We start from the raw sequence: 17045 nt of genomic DNA on the forward strand, positions 1-17045 counted from the left end.
GATTTAGTTTTTTCCGAGCCCCTGACACAGCACCAAAGAGGTGATGTGGTCCTCCTGCCAAAATGTTTGCCTACCCCAGCTTATAGTATAAAATACCTTGTATGTCCACAGGGCTATTTAAATAAACAATACTTTTCCATAGATGCAGTTTGGTTTCAATAGTGATATATTCACTGTTCAGCCTATCATCAACTTTTTTGAATGCTTTATTTGTGGTATTTATAGTGTGTGACATTAGTTAAGGACATCTAAAAATGCTGTTGTTTTTCACTGTAGTCTTATGTCCTTTTGTTCTTGTTAGCCAGGCCTCTCATATCTCGGTCTATGTGAAGCTTTGAATTTTTAGGAAACTCGTGTGAGTGCCAGAGTAGAAAATAATGTAAAAAGATAATTTTCTCTCAACTGTGTTATCTTGAGCATTTTCCGTTTACAATGTGATGCATATGTAATAGAGGTTATGGAAGAAAAAGCATAGAGTTCATTAAGTTCTCCGGCGTGATTTAGCTGGGTGTTCAAGATAGTAAGCAGATAGAGATTTCATAGCGTTTTCTCCAGAGTTTACTTCAGCCTCTTCCTCTGGCTTTTATTGTAATTACATGTAGTGACAAAGGAGGAGATATCCAGTAATAAACCTGGGAGAGAGAGGCCCTGGACACTGCCAATACTGTACACCCATTAAAAGTACATGACTGACTGACAAATGTATATTTGTCCTTGGTCCTCAGGGTTGCTACTGTAGGTACAGGAAACATTGCTCTTGAGCTCGGCCTTATTTGCTTTGAACTGTTCGAGCTTCATTATGATAGACCGGTGGAAATACCTAACCAATAGAGTTTTGGTTCTCAAAGCAGTGTTGGCAGTGTTGTGTAAGCACAGCTGTGCAGGAGAGCTTTCTTACTTATATTTTAAAGGGCAGTTGGCTAACTGCTGAAACAGAGAAGCCTGCGTTGGCTTAGTCATGTCGTCAGAATGGGCAATGGTCGGATCCCACAGGATCTCCTCTATGGAGAACTCGTGCAGGGAAAGCGCCCTACAGGTAGACCACAGCTGCAATACAAGGATATCTGCAAGAGGGGTCTGAAGGCCTTAGGAATGGACCTCAACAGGTGGGAAACCTTGGCCTTTGCGTGTCCCACTTGGAGGTAGGTTGCACAGCATGGCCTCTCCCAGTTTGAAGAGACACTTGCCCAACAGACTGAGGCAAAGAAGGAAGGCCCATAGCCAAGGAGACACACCAGGGACAGACTACATTTGCTCCCAGTGTGGAAGGGATTGTCACTTCCGAATCGGCCTTTTCAGCTACACCAGACGCTGTTCCAGAACCACTTTTCAGAGCACGATACCATAGTCTTCAGAGACTGAAGGATGCCAATGATGAGCAGGCTAACTCCACTAATAGAAGAGAGCCTTATCAATGGTAATTCCCTCCTTGTAGGTGACATCTCTAAGGACTGAGTCTCCCTTTTTTCCCCATTGAGGCACCTTCTTCCCCATTGAGGCAAATGTCTCCCAGATCTTCATTTGTCATGTTTAAATTTGCTTGTGTTCTGTCTCTTGGGCCTTTTTTTTGTACTGCTTGTGTGCTATTTTGATTGTAATTAGTATATAGATTTTTAAAATATTGCTGCGTTTATCTTCGTTTTGAAATGGAATTTGTTAGTCACCTTGAATCTTCGGCATGAGGCCAGATATTTGTAAAAATTTACAGTATAAAGCCTTAAATTTATAGCAAAATAGATAATTTCACAGAGAGAGAAAGAGAGAGTGTCCCTGCCAGACAGAAAATGCATATGTGATACTGGGACATGGGTCGGTACCAATAGCAAAAGCAAAGGTATCACAATTGGTGCAAACCAGAAATTTCCAAAGTAATACTAGGAAAGTCTCTATTGATGATATAATCTACTAACTAGATGATGAACTTCAGTCTTTGCTTGATAAATATAACTTTTTAATTATATTAATTAATTATTATTAATATTCTAAAACTTTTAAAAAATGGTCGCATTTGTTCCTGATTTTTTTGTTTTTGTCTTTGTTGCTGATTACTCTTTCCTTATGTAATCTGTGCTTATTATATAAGTTACTGATAAAATTTTGTCTGGAAAGGGGCATCTGCTGAAAAATCACAATCTAATTGTAATTGAAAATTATAAGCAACTTTGTGTCTGTCTCCTCTTCAGGGCATTCAGCTGAACATATATTAACTTGCCTAACCAGAGATAGTTACAGCACTCATGCCTTTATCCAGCACCTCATGGCAGTGCTCTCACTTCTGGCAAGGACACCATCTCCAGAGCCAGTGGACAAAGACTTCTATTCTGAATTTGGAAAGAAAAATACAGGTAAAATTATTTTCCAATCTTTTGTGTAATACTTTTACCATCCTGGCATGCTCTTAAGGAAAAAAATGCAAGTCAAACGCCAAGAGCACTATGGATGTTTGAAGTGCTGATAAAGCCACTGCTGCCCACACAGACATGGGGAGGGAGGGAGATAACAGATAAGTCACATCACAGCCACTCAACCATGCATGACCAAGTTCACCAATTACAGCACCCATAGGGCTTCCAATTATTACCAATTATTGACTCTGTACCCCCAAAAAAGACACTATTGAGGAAGAACATGGTAGTGTGCTTTGTGGCTAACTTTCATTTGATGTAATAGAATTGCTGGGTTTACACACTAAAGATTCTTGGTTTCAATCTTGAAGACAACATTTCGTCTGTGCACATCTTAGTTGTTTAGCAAGAACCACTGTTAGGAACTCCACCACCTGTAGTAGTAATAATAATAATAATAATAATAATACAGGTATTTATATACCGCCTTTCTTGGTCTTTATTCAAGACGGTTTACAGAGGCAGGCTATTTAAATCCCTGTAGGGATTTTTACAATTGAAAGAAGGTTCTATTTTCCAAGAACCACAACATTCAGATGTTTCTTTCTGATCTGGTTTCACATTCTGGCCTCCATCCTCCCACGCTCAGAGCAGATGGAATAACTGGGCTCAGCTTGTCAGCTGCTTCAAGGTCGCACGGTGCCGGTGGCCTCGAACTGGCGACCTGTTATCTTCAGGCAAATGGAGACTCTACCCTCTAGACCAGACTTCCTGTAGCATTCCCCAAAGTGTCACCACCATCTTGGCTTGTATTTATGTAACAACTGTGTTGTGGATGAAGGTGGAAACTGAAGCATTTAACATTAAATGCTGCTCTGTTTGTCTAACCGCTTGTTTTAAGTTATTTACAGAAGACTTTAAAAATAACAGGATTGTATGTGTACCATGTTAAAATTATTATTATTATTATTATTATTAACAGTATTTATATACTAAATATTTAAATATACAGTATTTAAATATATTTTATATATTTATATATTAAATATATTAATATATTTATTAATATATATTTATATATTATAAATATATTAATATATTTATTAATATATATTTATATATTAATATATAATTAATTTATTAATATATTAATATATTAATTAATTAATATATATTATAAATATATATTAATATATATTTAATATATTTAAATATATACAATATTTAAATATGCAGTATTTAAAATTGGAACTAAAGCTGCAGTCTTATACTTACTAAGGAATAAATTTGTTTTGAACTCTTTGGGATTGATTTTCACATATGCATACAATTAGTCTACAAGTTTGCAGACTTGCACATGCAGTGCGTAAAGTGTAGAATAGCTCCCACGGGGGTCTAATTCAACCTTTCTATAAGCTACCAGTCTAGGTAGCTAGAGCATCCTGTCATGACCAGGTAATATGCAAATTGGCCTTGTCTAGGAGTACCTAGTATCTTGTTCTTCCCCCTGACCCTGTGAACAGCCCTGCTTTTTGCTTTTCTTAAACATGGATAATGCAGAGCTGGCAAAGAACAGGCAGGTAGATACTCCTGTGTAAGCATAGGAGGGCACCCAGACATGATTTGCTTGACCATGGATTCATAGTATAGCAGTGTCACACCCAGCAACACAGGTTGCACTTTCTACTCCATGCTTTGACCAGATAAGAGAAGACTGCCAAATTCTTTGAGAGTCTGCTTTTAACCTTATACCCAATGTGAGTTTAAATCTGGTTTTTTAAGTTGCTTCTTCTGTAGAAAACTAATACTGACTTCATAATTTAAGTCATGTGTATTTTTGCTTGCAGGAAAAATGGATAATTATGAACTGATTCATTCCAGCAGAGTGAAGTTCATATATCCCAATGAAGAAGAAATTGGGGACATTGCTTTTCTAGTAGCAGAGAAGATGAACAGTACAGTTAATCTCCAGTCTCTGAATATACTTCTCTACGTGTTGGCATTTCAAGTGAATGCTGCAGAAGGAACTGCTCAACCCAATAGCTTGCTGCAGCCCAAAACCCTGATCTTAACCAGCTCAGATTTGTTTCTTTTCAATGAAGATTATATCAGTTATCCACTACCTGAATTTGCTAAGGAGCCGCCAAAAAAAGACAAGTATCAACTTACAGATGGAAGAAGAATCCGTGACTTGGATCGGGTGCTCATGGGTTATCAGACCTATCCTCAGGCTCTCACATTTGTGTTTGATGACATTCAGAATGAGGATCTCATGCAGAACCTGACCCTAGACCACTTTGGCAATGTTCTCAGTTTTCCTAAAGGGCAGGTCACACAAGAGGCCAGTGGCAGTCGAGAGGTCCTGTGGTGTGTCTTTATCCCAAGTCCAGAAAGCCGTGAGAAATTAATCTCACTGCTTGCCCGGCAGTGGGAGGTCTTGTGCAGTCGGGAGCTGCCTCTGGAACTTACTGGGTAGTTCTACAAAGGACATTTTTATTTTAAAATAAATATTTTGGTTCTTGCCGAGCTAAGGGATTAGGTTGAAGATTGTGAATAAAAGCACAGTATTTTGAAGTGAGCAGGGATCCACAGTCTCTTCGTGGCAGCATCACATAGCATTGAAGCTTATCTGTGCATCACCATTATAGTTCCCTTGTGCAGTGAGGAGTTTTGAGTAGCACAACATAATCTGCTAAATGTTAAACTGGAATTTTGTAAACTCTATTTTTATGTAACAATATTCATTCAAGATTCCTAATTAAGCAACCCAGGCAACTGTATGGAATAAAAGGAGTCAATACTACGCATACTTTCATTTAGGGCTGTAATGTTTCCACTGTGTTTGTACATATCAGTTTTGCTATTCTATACAAACAATATGTAAATAATGGTAACAAAAGATGCTTGTGTTTATGTCAAAGTGCAATGTTATTTGTACAAGATGTATTTTATTGCCTATGCTGCTAACAATTATTTAATGATCTTTTGACAACTTTTTACATTTTGTCTTTTTATGCATCGTATTTAATTTCATTTGTTAATCATGAATGTGATGGCAAAATTCACTTATAATTGAATGCTGTGTTTCCGCCTGATGGATGCTTTTAACTGCTGGGAAAAGCTTCCAGTTTCAGTTCACTATTGCAGACAAGAAGATTGGCCAGGATTGACAATATCTACCATGTTGCCAGCAAATAAAGGTGCATTTGTATTTGAGAGCACTGTGGTATGTCTGTGGCCAACTTTCTCAATACAAATAAATTGAAATTTGACACATTTTTTTAGTTTGATTCTGTTTCCATGCAGTTTTAATGTAGTTTCTTTCCATGTACTTCAGTCACAATATAGGTCAGCTCTGCATTTACTTTTTAATAGGAATTGTAGAACTGAAGGATGCTGTGGGGGACACACACCATTACACCAAATGATAGAGTAAATTTAACTCAACCGAACAAGCTTCCATAAAAGAGCTTGATCCACTGAATATAATATGTTGCTTTTTTGTTATACACAATAGAAAATTACTGTCACATTTTTGGACTTTGTTTATTTTATATATCTCCAAGATCAGGACTGTTGGGCCTACCTGATTCCTTTGGTATCCCCCTTTTACTTCATATGGCAAAAATACTAGTTATGTCAAACCGTACTGAAAGGAGATTTCAGAATGGAAGGCATAAAGTGAAACAGAACAATAAGAGTTTTGAATAGTTGAAATGAGGGAGGCATGGACTAAGTAACTGTTAAAGTGTGTGTTAGGTGCTCAGCTTGTATGGAGAGAAACGTTGAACACTGACCTTTCAAATGCAGAGAATGCAAAATGAATGTTTTAAGTGGCATAGGAAAACTTTAGCGCTAAATGACTGCAACCTTGTTTGATTTTAGTACACTGAAACCCTCAGGAAATTTTGGAATTCCTGTCCCAAATGTTAATACCCCATAATTATCTCTAACACTTGAGCAAGGTTCACAGGTCCTGTGACCAATGAGAGGAGGGGGACACTGGTTTAGCATCCTGTTAGTCCTAGTTTTGCAACCCTGAGTTGCTCCAAGATGGGTTTAGGGAAACTCAAGAGTATTTTATTGTACTGCATGGAAATGGGGGGGGGGGGAGGGTCATAGTGTCCTGCACTGTGCAATAGTAGCTTATAAATAGTTTTCTAAGGCTTTCTGATAAACTGTCACTTCGCCCTGAGTTACAAAGCAATAGATTACAGAGAACTAAGAGAGGGTCTGGTAGTGGTCAGCCTGAAATAGTCAAGCACCATCTGTATTGCTGTATGGTTTGCTGTTCTAAGCATTTTGTTGGGGTGTCATCCCTGTTTACACATGGGGGGCTGACTTGCATGCATATATTTGCTTTCCTCATAGGATTTTGTTTTAGTGAAAGTACTATTTTAAGGAAGCTAGAGCTATGATTTGTTGACTCATCTATCTTAATGGTACCCCTTTCTTTCCTTGCCTCAGATAACTTGAGTAATCAGACTATTATGAACTAAAGCAGATTCTCTGAGACTTAAAATGTGTTTCTTAAATCTTTCTCAGCTAGTCTAAGGAATTTGTAGACCACACGGAGAGGGGGTTGGAGCCCCACTGGATAACACACATTTTTATGGTATGCCCAAAGTCTTGGCAGTCTTTAATTTTCGTCAGAGCAACATAAAAACAAGATTTCAATTGCAGGAAACTGTCTGAGCTAAATGGGAACTATAAAGACTTCATAAAATAATGGTCTTATACTCGGCACTTTCTCCAACCATTTAAAAATAAAGGTCATTTTATGTCTCTTCTGGCATGGAGAAAATACAAAAATTATATGAACACAAGAGGCAAAACCATGCGCATAGGCAGAGCTTTGCTTACTATATCTGTTTCAGCTGTTCCTGCTGCTGAAGAACAAAGCCACATTTAAAACTGAAGAGCAACTTTGTTTTTTTGGCAATGGAAATGCAATAGAGACAATAGTAAGCAAAATTCCAACTGTGTGTGCAAATTTGAATGATCTCTGCTATGTTTTGGATGTATCTCTTCTGGCTAAGATACTGCTCTGTTTGATACAGAGTGACAAACTAGTGCCACCTTTTTATATTAGTATTTAATGGAGGTCACAAACTCAAATGAAGGATTAGGACTCTGGGTAAAACAGCATCTTCTGATGTGTATAAAAGTTGCACATATTCTCTGGATTATATACAATGCATAGAATATGGTTTGTAGTAGTGATAACACTATATAGCTTGTGATGCTGACTTTCCACATAGTGTGTTAGTGATTATCCTTATCACATGGTTTGGCCTTTTCCTAACTTCGGGTTGGTTTGCATTCTTCCCCATCTCCCCTCCACCACTATCCTATGCTGGCGTTCAGTCAGATGCTAAAAGTATTAAAGGGCTTCCTAGAGGTAATTGGGTTGTGCTAGAGGGAAGTGGGACATGTCCATAGGGTTTTTGGGAGACCCATAGCTAAAAACATTTTTTTCTGCATGCTGTTGCTAAATCTGTAATACCACTGTTGGAACATCACAAGAATGCAACCCTATGCACACTTCTCTGGGAGTACGCCCCATTGAACACAGTGGGACTGACTTCTGCATAGACATACATAGGATTGTACTAAAAGTCTGTTATCAAGATGATACATTCTCATTGGTTCATATGGCAATAACCGTTCAAATGGTCTCTATTTTTTATTTAAACAAATGGTAGGATTTGTATTAGATTACAGTGAAGATGGTTTTGTCTGGTAATGTAGTGTGTATGCTTTTTGTGCGTGTATTTTGTAAAGGATGCAGTATAAGTACAAAGCAGGTGGTTGTGTGAATGTGAACACAAGAGGAACCTGCAACAGTGCTGCATCTCTCCAACCCTAATGCCCATTTTATTCAAGCAGGCCAATTTCTTACCCCTCCTCCCCATTCTGTGTTCTTCTTTTGTGTTTTGTGTTTTTCCAACATTTCATGGCTCGTGGAGGTCCTTGAGTACTCTTGGTCTGCATCTGGCTGTTTGGGGGATGCTTATTCTCTTTTAATTTACAAACCAATCTACTCAATACTACTACAAGTATTTAGAAATTACTGCCTTGTCTGTGGGTGGCTCCATTTTGCATACAAACGGAAGGACTCTCAGCCATACCATATTAGTACATAAAAGACTACGGGGTAAAAAATCAGCTAGAGTCTGAAGAGCCAATGTTCCCAGGGTCTGACCTGGAGGCATCTGACATGGCAATCTTGCTGAAGCTAAACCAGTCTAAACCTGCTCAGTGCCAGGATGGGGACACGGCTTGGAAATCTCAGATACCTTGTTTTGAGTTGCATGGAAGAAACCTGGGAGAGAACTGTAAAACAAATACCTGTGTTGGCTGAAGGGCTTGGACATGGCCAGTGGGCATTTTGACTTCTGTGGACAGTAGGTCTCCATGTCATGCCACCACCAACAAAGTGCTTTAAAAAGTTTTTTTCTGATTAAAAAGTTGTCCAGTATCACTGCATGTGGGGAGAGGGCATTTAGCCCCTTCTCTTTGTGTTGTGGTACCAATGGAAATTTTCCACCTGAAGTTGCTTGTCAGTCCCAGGAGAGGTTTGCAGAGGTGCTTATGAGAGCTTCCCTCTTGAACAAAAATAGCAAGGGGGGGCTTTTTGTTGGGGTCGTCATGCAGGCAGAAGGGCTAAAATACCTTTCCCTCCATGCTGTGGTCCTGATGCTGATCACTCTCTTTGTAATTGCTATTTTTGGGGGGAGGGGATTCAGAACTGATGCTGTTTCTAGTGTCACGTTTGTGTTGACCCCAAGTGAGGCGGAGGACTGTAAACAGAAGCCCCACTGGGGTGTGGAATGAGGTGCATGGATCTTTGGCTCTCACCTATCACGCTCATGCTGCATATCATTACAGCATACTGCATAGTATTAAATGGACCCTTATTTTTCAACTCCTTTGCTCCACTATTATTCTCTAATCTAAATATATAATTGAGCTATTCTTATTTAGTGTAGCAGAGTGAAAATTTTAGATATCAAAGTTCAAAGATAATTGGGGGGAGGCAACAAAAAGTCAGTTGCAAAGTTGACCTGATGTTAACATATCTATATTACTCCAGCTGTTGGGGGAAGGAACTCTGGCTGCCACTGGCATTTCTTGAAAACAGCTGAGGTATTTAATGAAATGTGTGTATTAATCATATTTTTATGAGGATCATCACATCTTAAAACACCCTCCATAGGTAACACTTTCTGAAGTATTGTGTGCGTTTTATTGCTTGAAATATAAACTTTAAAGCTTCTTTAAAAAAAGAATGCTTAACCATACCACAATTTACTGTCTGGATCAATGTCAAATCTATCTCATCTCATTTGATCACACAGTTCATAACTTTTTCTGACATTTAAAGGTATGATTAGCAACTTCATCCCCTGCTGATGAGGAATGGAGAATTTCCTTCCCATCAGGTCAGCTTTACCTCCCACTTAAATATATGATTGGCAGATTTCATTTCACACAGATGAAAAACTAAGGATTTCCTTCCATCTGTTTAGAACCGATACGTGAGAGGAAATCCGTAGATGTTCCTGTTTTGAGTAAACTTCTTTTTCATTCTCAGGGTCACATTTTTACTTCTGTGCTTCCTGTTAAAAATTTGCTGACAATTCTTGCTGGGTAAAAGTCATGCTGCTGTAGTATTCTTTGGAATAAAAGATTTGCAGCATGCAATTGTCTTTTCCCTGTTCTCCTTTTAACTTCGGGTTTTCTTGGATCTGATCTTTAGTGGGCGTGTCATCTTACAACTACTACATCTTCCACATCCCTCTTTTAAGCATTAAGAGACTTTTCAGCCAAAGCACGAAAATGAAAGTTTTTGGTTTTCTCTTTTTCATCTTAGCAACGTGCTTGACTTCCATAGCTGAAGGACCGAGTCGACAGGTAAGTCTGCAAAATCCATCTTTGAGTGTTTGAGCAGTGATCTTGTGCACACTTACTTGGTAGTAAGTTTCACCAAACTCACTGGGGGGAAGTTGTCCTTAATGCCTGAATAATTGTGCCTGCGTATCAATAGAATAGACTACACAGTAGGCATTTAAATGGCTATTTTTGTCAGTGCAAAGTTTGGTTTCAGTTTTAAAAGAAATGGTCAGCAACTGAATTTTATAGCTGCAACCTGCTTTTCCTGCACATGTGTAGAGATAATAGGACCACAATGTTTATTCCGTTAAACAGATCATTTGATCAACCTATTGGCAGATTAAATGATGCCAGCAATTAATTGAGCAGCTCCAAAGCTAATTATTTTTAAATATATGTAACTATCAAAACTGTAATAGAGGACTGTGAAATGAGAGGTGTGAAGAGAGTAGATAGCATTCCTCTTCCCTCTACTGGGGGGGGGGGTCACTTGAAGAAGTTGATTGGCAGTAGGTTCAAAATAGACAAAAGGAAGTACAGTACATCCTCATGTGATTCATTGCAACATTCATAACCACAAGATGTTGTAATGATTACTAATTTTGATGGCTTTTGGAAAGGATGGGCTTGCTTCAAAGAAGGTTGTTCGTCTGTTGCTATTAGCCCTGATACTTGTGGGATATTGTGTTCAGAGAGACTGTGCGTCTAAGTATCATCATCATCATCAAGAATATATACCATTTATCAAATCAAAGACTAGGGTTCTTGTTTCCATCCCCATTCTGAACTTCCAGAGGCATCTGACTCTGAAACATAATGGTGAACTGGATGGCGCCAAGTCTTAACCACTGAGACAGTTTTGTGTCCCAGTGATGATGTTCTTTAGCACCTACTAAGCTGAATTCACACACAGCTAAGTAGAAGAGTCCCTGGGGCTAAGGACATGTTTGATGCAAGCCTATTGGGAGAGCCCAACATTTTTCTTCCAATGAAAGTGGCTTTGGGAAAGGGGATATGGAGTAGAGAAGCAGACAAGGGGTGTACTTGATCCCTTTTTGTGAGGTTTAAAATGTTTCAAGCCCTGTGGGGGAAGTCACTGAAGAAGGGGCAATTTGAGTCATAAGAACAGCCCCACTGGATCAGGCCATAGGCCCATCTTCCTGTATCTCACAGCGGCCCACCAAATGCCCCAGGAAGCACACCAGATAACAAGAGACCTGCTTCCTGGTGCCCTCCCTTGCATTGGCATTCTGACATAGCCCATTTCTAAAATCAGGAGGCTGCACATACACATCATGGCTTGTAACCCATAATGGAAACAGTGGACAGAATAGGGTTAAGCACCATCTTCTCCACATATATGCACCTATCAGTACCTTCCCTACTCTAAATCCCACCCCAAAGCTGTATTTCTTTTTTTAATGCACCCAGGCTTTCAACTACGGTGGAGTGGGGTATGTAATGGACCTCCTGTGTAGCTGTCTGAATGAACGCACAAGCAAACTGATGCTGCTACCTGCAGTGGACTTTGAAAGATGTCAGGGTACAGTGGCCACTGCCCAATCCCGTTAACAAGGAAGCAGTGATAGCTGTGCTGACTGATCTGTTACCCCTGTCTTGGACCACAACCTATTTCATGGAAGAATATTCTCTATTCTCTGCTGAAATAGGTAAGGCAGAGATGCTGTCTGCCTGTGGCATTGCTTTTGCATGCATCTATGAGTGCAAAATATAACATTGAGTCTGTAGGTTAGAAGACAGCTCAGTATAGTTTGTTCATCAGCGTCGATTCCATGTCTAGCATCTGACCTTTTCTTTGGACTGGATCTGGTAAATTTGGACAGAACTTGAAAAGTAGATGAGTCTAATGAATATTTGAGGAATGAAGTTTTGCAATTGTGTCAGAATAAAAGCTACTTCTCTTCTTACTTTCCAGTTAAGGTCTATGCGATGTAACAAGAATTATGCATTTACACGGCGTACACCTTGTACTTCCTGTGCTGCAGCTGTCAGTGCGCCATGCCCAAGTGGGTGGATGAAAATAACCCGTGGCTTTGGGGAGAAGGGCTGCAGGTGAGACTTCCTTTTCTCCCCTTTGAGGTTGAAACATGAACCATTTCCGTAATGTGGCACATGTGGTTCTTGTGCAAGACATGTCTATAGGGCTTCTCTGTCTATACAAAAACCAGTTTCCAACTTTTTGTCCTATTCCAGTGTGACCAAGAAATGGAACAGAATGGGTTGGGGCAACGCAGATAGGAGCAGGCTTACTTCTCAAATGGCTGCATTCACCAGAGCAGTGAGCAGATTGAGCTACCTCTCCAACAGTGTTTCCATAAGAGCAAATGATCTTGTCTGATCTCAGAAGCTAAGCAGGGTCAGGCCTGGTTAGTACTTAGATGGGAGACCGCCTGGGAATACCAGGTGCTGTAGGCTTATAGTTATTTGATTTTTCTCTATAAACCGCTTTGTGAACTTTTAGTTGAAAAGTGGTATATAAATACTGTTAATAATAGTCTTTCGAGACTGAAGTTTGCCAACCAAATGGTTGCAATTCATGGCTCAAAGTATATACTACACCTGGGGTGCTGTTGAGGGAAAGACACTTATGAAGCCATTGTATATGGACCACTGGTTGATCTTGCTCAGTATTATCAACACTGATGGGCAGCAATTCTCCAGGGGAAATGAGTCTTTCAGGCAGTAGAGCTTTCCCAATTCTACCTGGAGGTGCCAGGGATTGAACTGGACTTTCCGTATCCAAAGCATATGCTCTACTACTGAACTGTGACTCCCTCCCTCTCTCCGTCTTTCCCTTATCTTAACATTAGGTCGTCCAGTCTTCACCGACTGGGATGCTGAAGCTGCACATGAATGTCTCCCAGATCATTGCAAATATATAAGCCTTCTTTCTACCTGCCCAACATAAATATGGGCATTTTGTTAGTTTAATGCAAACCTCTAAACAGTGGACTCAACAGCCCTTTGAGATCACCTCCCCCCATCTCATTCCAGTCTCTGAGTTAAATGGAGGAGACCCTCTTCATGATACTAACTTCACAGCAAGTTCTCCCAGCAAGGTCCCACCTGCAGGACATATATATGGAATTTATCAATGTCCAAGCCAGAGTATCTTTCAAAATTATTTGAAGACTTATCTGCTTGGGATGGATGGAGGTGTGGGGGGTATGTCAATGATTAAGTTAAAAAGGAAATTTTATTGTTTGCTACCTTGAGCCTTCAGGATGAGACATGATACGTATTGTGAGAAATTATCATACACAATACTTATGGATCCCGAGAGGGCCGACCTGCTGAGTTTCCAAGGTCTGACCCCGAGAGGGCTCTAGTTATCTACAGTATTTGGACAAAATATATCTTTATTGTAACTGTGTCAACTTTTGGATCTGTCTGGTGCTGGATACAAGATGCCAGATCCTTGGAACTTCAAGAGTGACACAGAAAGATAATTGATATGGAAAGCTGGTCCAAGACTTCTGACCTCTGTTGTGCAAGCATTAGTAGGCTTTAATTGACTATGATGGTGAATTAGATATTCTATCTGGTGAGAGAACTAGAACAGGCAAAAGGAAATATTTATTTACCCAAAAGGTAATCTGCAGAACTCCTTGCCACAGGATGTTGTGATGGGACCTAGCCTACATGCCTTTCTGAGTGGATTGGGCAGATTTATGGAGGAAAAGTCTATCATAGGATACATATCATGAAGGCTGTATGCAACTTCTGGGTTTCAAAGGTAGCCCATCTCTGAATGAAAGGGAGTGGCAACAGGATATAGGTATCTTGTTGTTTCATGTGCTCCCAGAAGCATCTGGTGGGCCACTGTGACATACAGAAAACTTGGCCTGATGTAGCTGGCTTCTTAGGCTGTTTATCTTTGATCAAATGCTGCACAGTTGCATTGGATAGTGTTGGACGACCTTATCCATTTGTATTCAAGATTAGATTGGCTTACTTCAACTTGTCTCAAATCTTGCAAAGCTTTTGAGACGAGGACTGAAAAGGCACTGGTAAGACATCTGTAGTTCCTCTTGGAGGCTGATGGTGCTATGGCTCCACCACAGCTACTCCTATGGTCATATGGATTAGACCAGTGGGGTTGCTAGAAGGGTGTGGGCCACACCGGGTGAACTGCATGGCAGGGTGACACCACTACTGCTCAAAATTTTTAAAATCTTGGTATTTTTGAATAATACCCTCATGTTATATATCATTTGATGTGCAATTTCAAACAGAATGCAATGAAACAAACCATGTTGAAATATCTCTACTCTATGAAAAGTTATAGCCAAAGAACAAGTGGGGCTGGGTGATGGTGCATCAGCACACCCACCGCCTGGGGGGTTGCCCCGTCCACTGCATGGGCAGAGGTCCATCATGGGGGTGATGTGTTGGCCTTCCATTCTGGGTGATGCAAACCCTAGTGTCACCACTGGATTAGGCTGCTACTTCATGTGATCACTAGTCTGGATTTTTTTGTTACTGTTTTAGGTACACAGTAAAACTGGGTGCAAATACACTCTCACTCTCGGGCTGTTCTCATGCGTGCACGAAGGAAATTGTGGAAAATCAGTGCTGCCCTGGGTACTGGGGCTCTGAATGCTATGGTAAGGTTTTCGGTTCAGTCCATCGGACTGCAAAGATAGGGACTCCAGGGTTTGAAATGGAAATCTCCTGGTGTGGATATGGGACCTGGTTAACTGGGGGACCTGGGGCAGTACATACTCAAACCTTGTTGCAACCCTCTTCAAGCAGGGTAGTATAAATCCTCTGGATTGGCCCAACCTGGTATAAATACTGGGGACCTGATTTTCTGCACTTGTCCTGTCAGGAGAGCAGAACTGGCTGCACTTCATGTTCCACCTCCCTCCAGCTGCCAGCTTCTCCACACACCTAAACCCAGGTTCAGGATACAGCCACTAATGGCCACATCTGGGTTCTGAAACACCGTTAAGAGAATGGGATCTTCCCCAAAATTTCTGTTAACTCAGAAGAACTTGCTCCATGTGATTTGAATAACACACATGCAACAGCACTGATTGCAAATCTGTCAGGCAGAATGGGCCATACTAAATATACCAAAGAAGACAGTCTTGGGTGCCCTTCGGGGAGAAAGGCAGATTACAAATTCAATAAATAAATAAGACAGTGACAGGTCAGAAAAGAGCATCTCTCTCTCCACTCCCTGCATAATGATTGAGACATACAATCATGACCCCCTCAGGCACGGTTTTTCTAAAGAGCCCCACACACTGTAGTCTTTCCTCATAAGGGAGGTGTCCCAGCCCAGTAATCATTTTAATCACTCTCTTTTACACCTTTTCCATTTCCAAAGGATACAAAGGAAATGGAAAAGGTGCAAAAGAGAGCAACCAAAATGATCACTGGGCTGGGGCAGCTCCCTATGAGGAAAGACTATAATGTTTGGGGCTCTTCAGTCAAGGTGCCTAAAGGGGAACATGACTGAGACAAACAAAATTATGCGGGGGATTGATAGAGTGGACAGAGCCACACAACACCAGAACCAGGGGGCATCTGCTAAAATTGAGGGTTGGGAGAGTTAGGACAGACAAAAGAAAATATTTCATTGCTCAGCGTATTGTGGGACTCCTTGCCCCAGGATGTGGTGATGGGATTTGGCGTAGATACCTTTAAAAGGGGATTCGACAAATTTCTGGAGGAAAAGTTCCATCATAGGTTACAAGCCATGATGTGCATGTGCAACCTCCTGATTTTAGAAATGGGTTGCCTCAGAATGCCAGATACAAGAGATGGCACCAGATACAGGTCTCTTGCTGTCTTGTGTGCTCCCTGAGGCATTTGATGGGCCACTGAGATACAGGAAACTAGACTAGGTGGGCATATGGCCTGATCCAGCAGGGCTGTTCTTCTGATCCAGCAGGGCTGTTCTTCTGGAATGTTATTTTATTCATCTAAGCATCTGTGACATGTCTTCTGTTGTTTGCCAGAATGCCCTGGTAAAGCCGGAAACCCTTGCAATGGCCATGGAACCTGTTTGGATGGTATAACACAAAATGGAACTTGCATCTGTGAGGTCAGTACTGGCATTTACTGTTAGTGTTGTCACTGCTTTATCTTTTCAATATGGTTATAAGTTCAGTTTAGAAAAATCAAGGAAGGAATTCTTTTCATCAGTCTCCATTACAGAAGATGGAAACATATACATTTGTCTGAATTGACCTTCACAAAGAGGGAGTCTGAAGAACTGAATCAAACAGAATTGACAAGGGATGAGGTTCTAAAGCTTATTGATGAATGAAAAAATTAACAAATCACTGGGTCTAGATGGCATCTTCCCAAGAGTTCCTTAAGAATTGAAATGTAAAATTGCTGATCTAATAAAAATATGTTCTTTGTCCTTTCAACTGGCCTCTGTGCCAGGTGCCTGGAAAATAGCCAACATACTGATATTGAAAACAGGATTGGGGGGGGGGGGGAGATCTGAGAAATTGCAGGCCAAGTGGCTTAATGGTTGTTCCAGGTAAATGGGTGCAAAGGATAATTGGCCTGCATAATAAGGCATAATAAATGCTTACACTTACAGAAAAAAGAGCAATGCTGAAGAGAATCAGCATTCTTTCTGCAAAAGTAAGTTCTACTTCACCCAGCCCTGAAGACTTGCAGGGCCACTACATTCTGCACTAATTCTGAATAGTCTCCAAGAGCAGCCCCAAGTAGAGTGTGTAGAGGTAGTCACAACGTCACCATGGCATTAGTGGTTAGGTCCAATCAACTCAAATATGGCAGCACCATCCTAAACTA

The 17045-nt window shown here is 40.5% G+C and overlaps 2 protein-coding genes across 2 annotated transcripts in view; both read left to right on the plus strand.

Annotated features, from left to right (window-relative positions):
* NISCH (nischarin) overlaps window positions 1–5621 on the plus strand; it is a 53736-nt gene extending 48115 nt beyond the window's left edge. Inside the window, exons 20-21 of the mRNA XM_066616120.1 lie at window positions 2184–2345; window positions 4193–5621. Of these exons, the coding sequence (XP_066472217.1) occupies window positions 2184–2345; window positions 4193–4821 (791 nt within the window). The 3' untranslated portion in view covers window positions 4822–5621. The remainder of the gene's footprint in view (window positions 1–2183; window positions 2346–4192) is intronic.
* Window positions 5622–10187: 4566 nt separating this feature from the next.
* The window catches only part of STAB1 (stabilin 1), a 103535-nt gene continuing 96677 nt past the window's right edge, over window positions 10188–17045 (plus strand). Inside the window, exons 1-4 of the mRNA XM_066613521.1 lie at window positions 10188–10262; window positions 12178–12314; window positions 14754–14869; window positions 16232–16317. Of these exons, the coding sequence (XP_066469618.1) occupies window positions 10188–10262; window positions 12178–12314; window positions 14754–14869; window positions 16232–16317 (414 nt within the window). The remainder of the gene's footprint in view (window positions 10263–12177; window positions 12315–14753; window positions 14870–16231; window positions 16318–17045) is intronic.

This window comes from Tiliqua scincoides, chromosome 2 (genome assembly GCF_035046505.1).
Source record: "Tiliqua scincoides isolate rTilSci1 chromosome 2, rTilSci1.hap2, whole genome shotgun sequence".
Classification (NCBI taxonomy): domain Eukaryota; kingdom Metazoa; phylum Chordata; class Lepidosauria; order Squamata; family Scincidae; genus Tiliqua; species Tiliqua scincoides.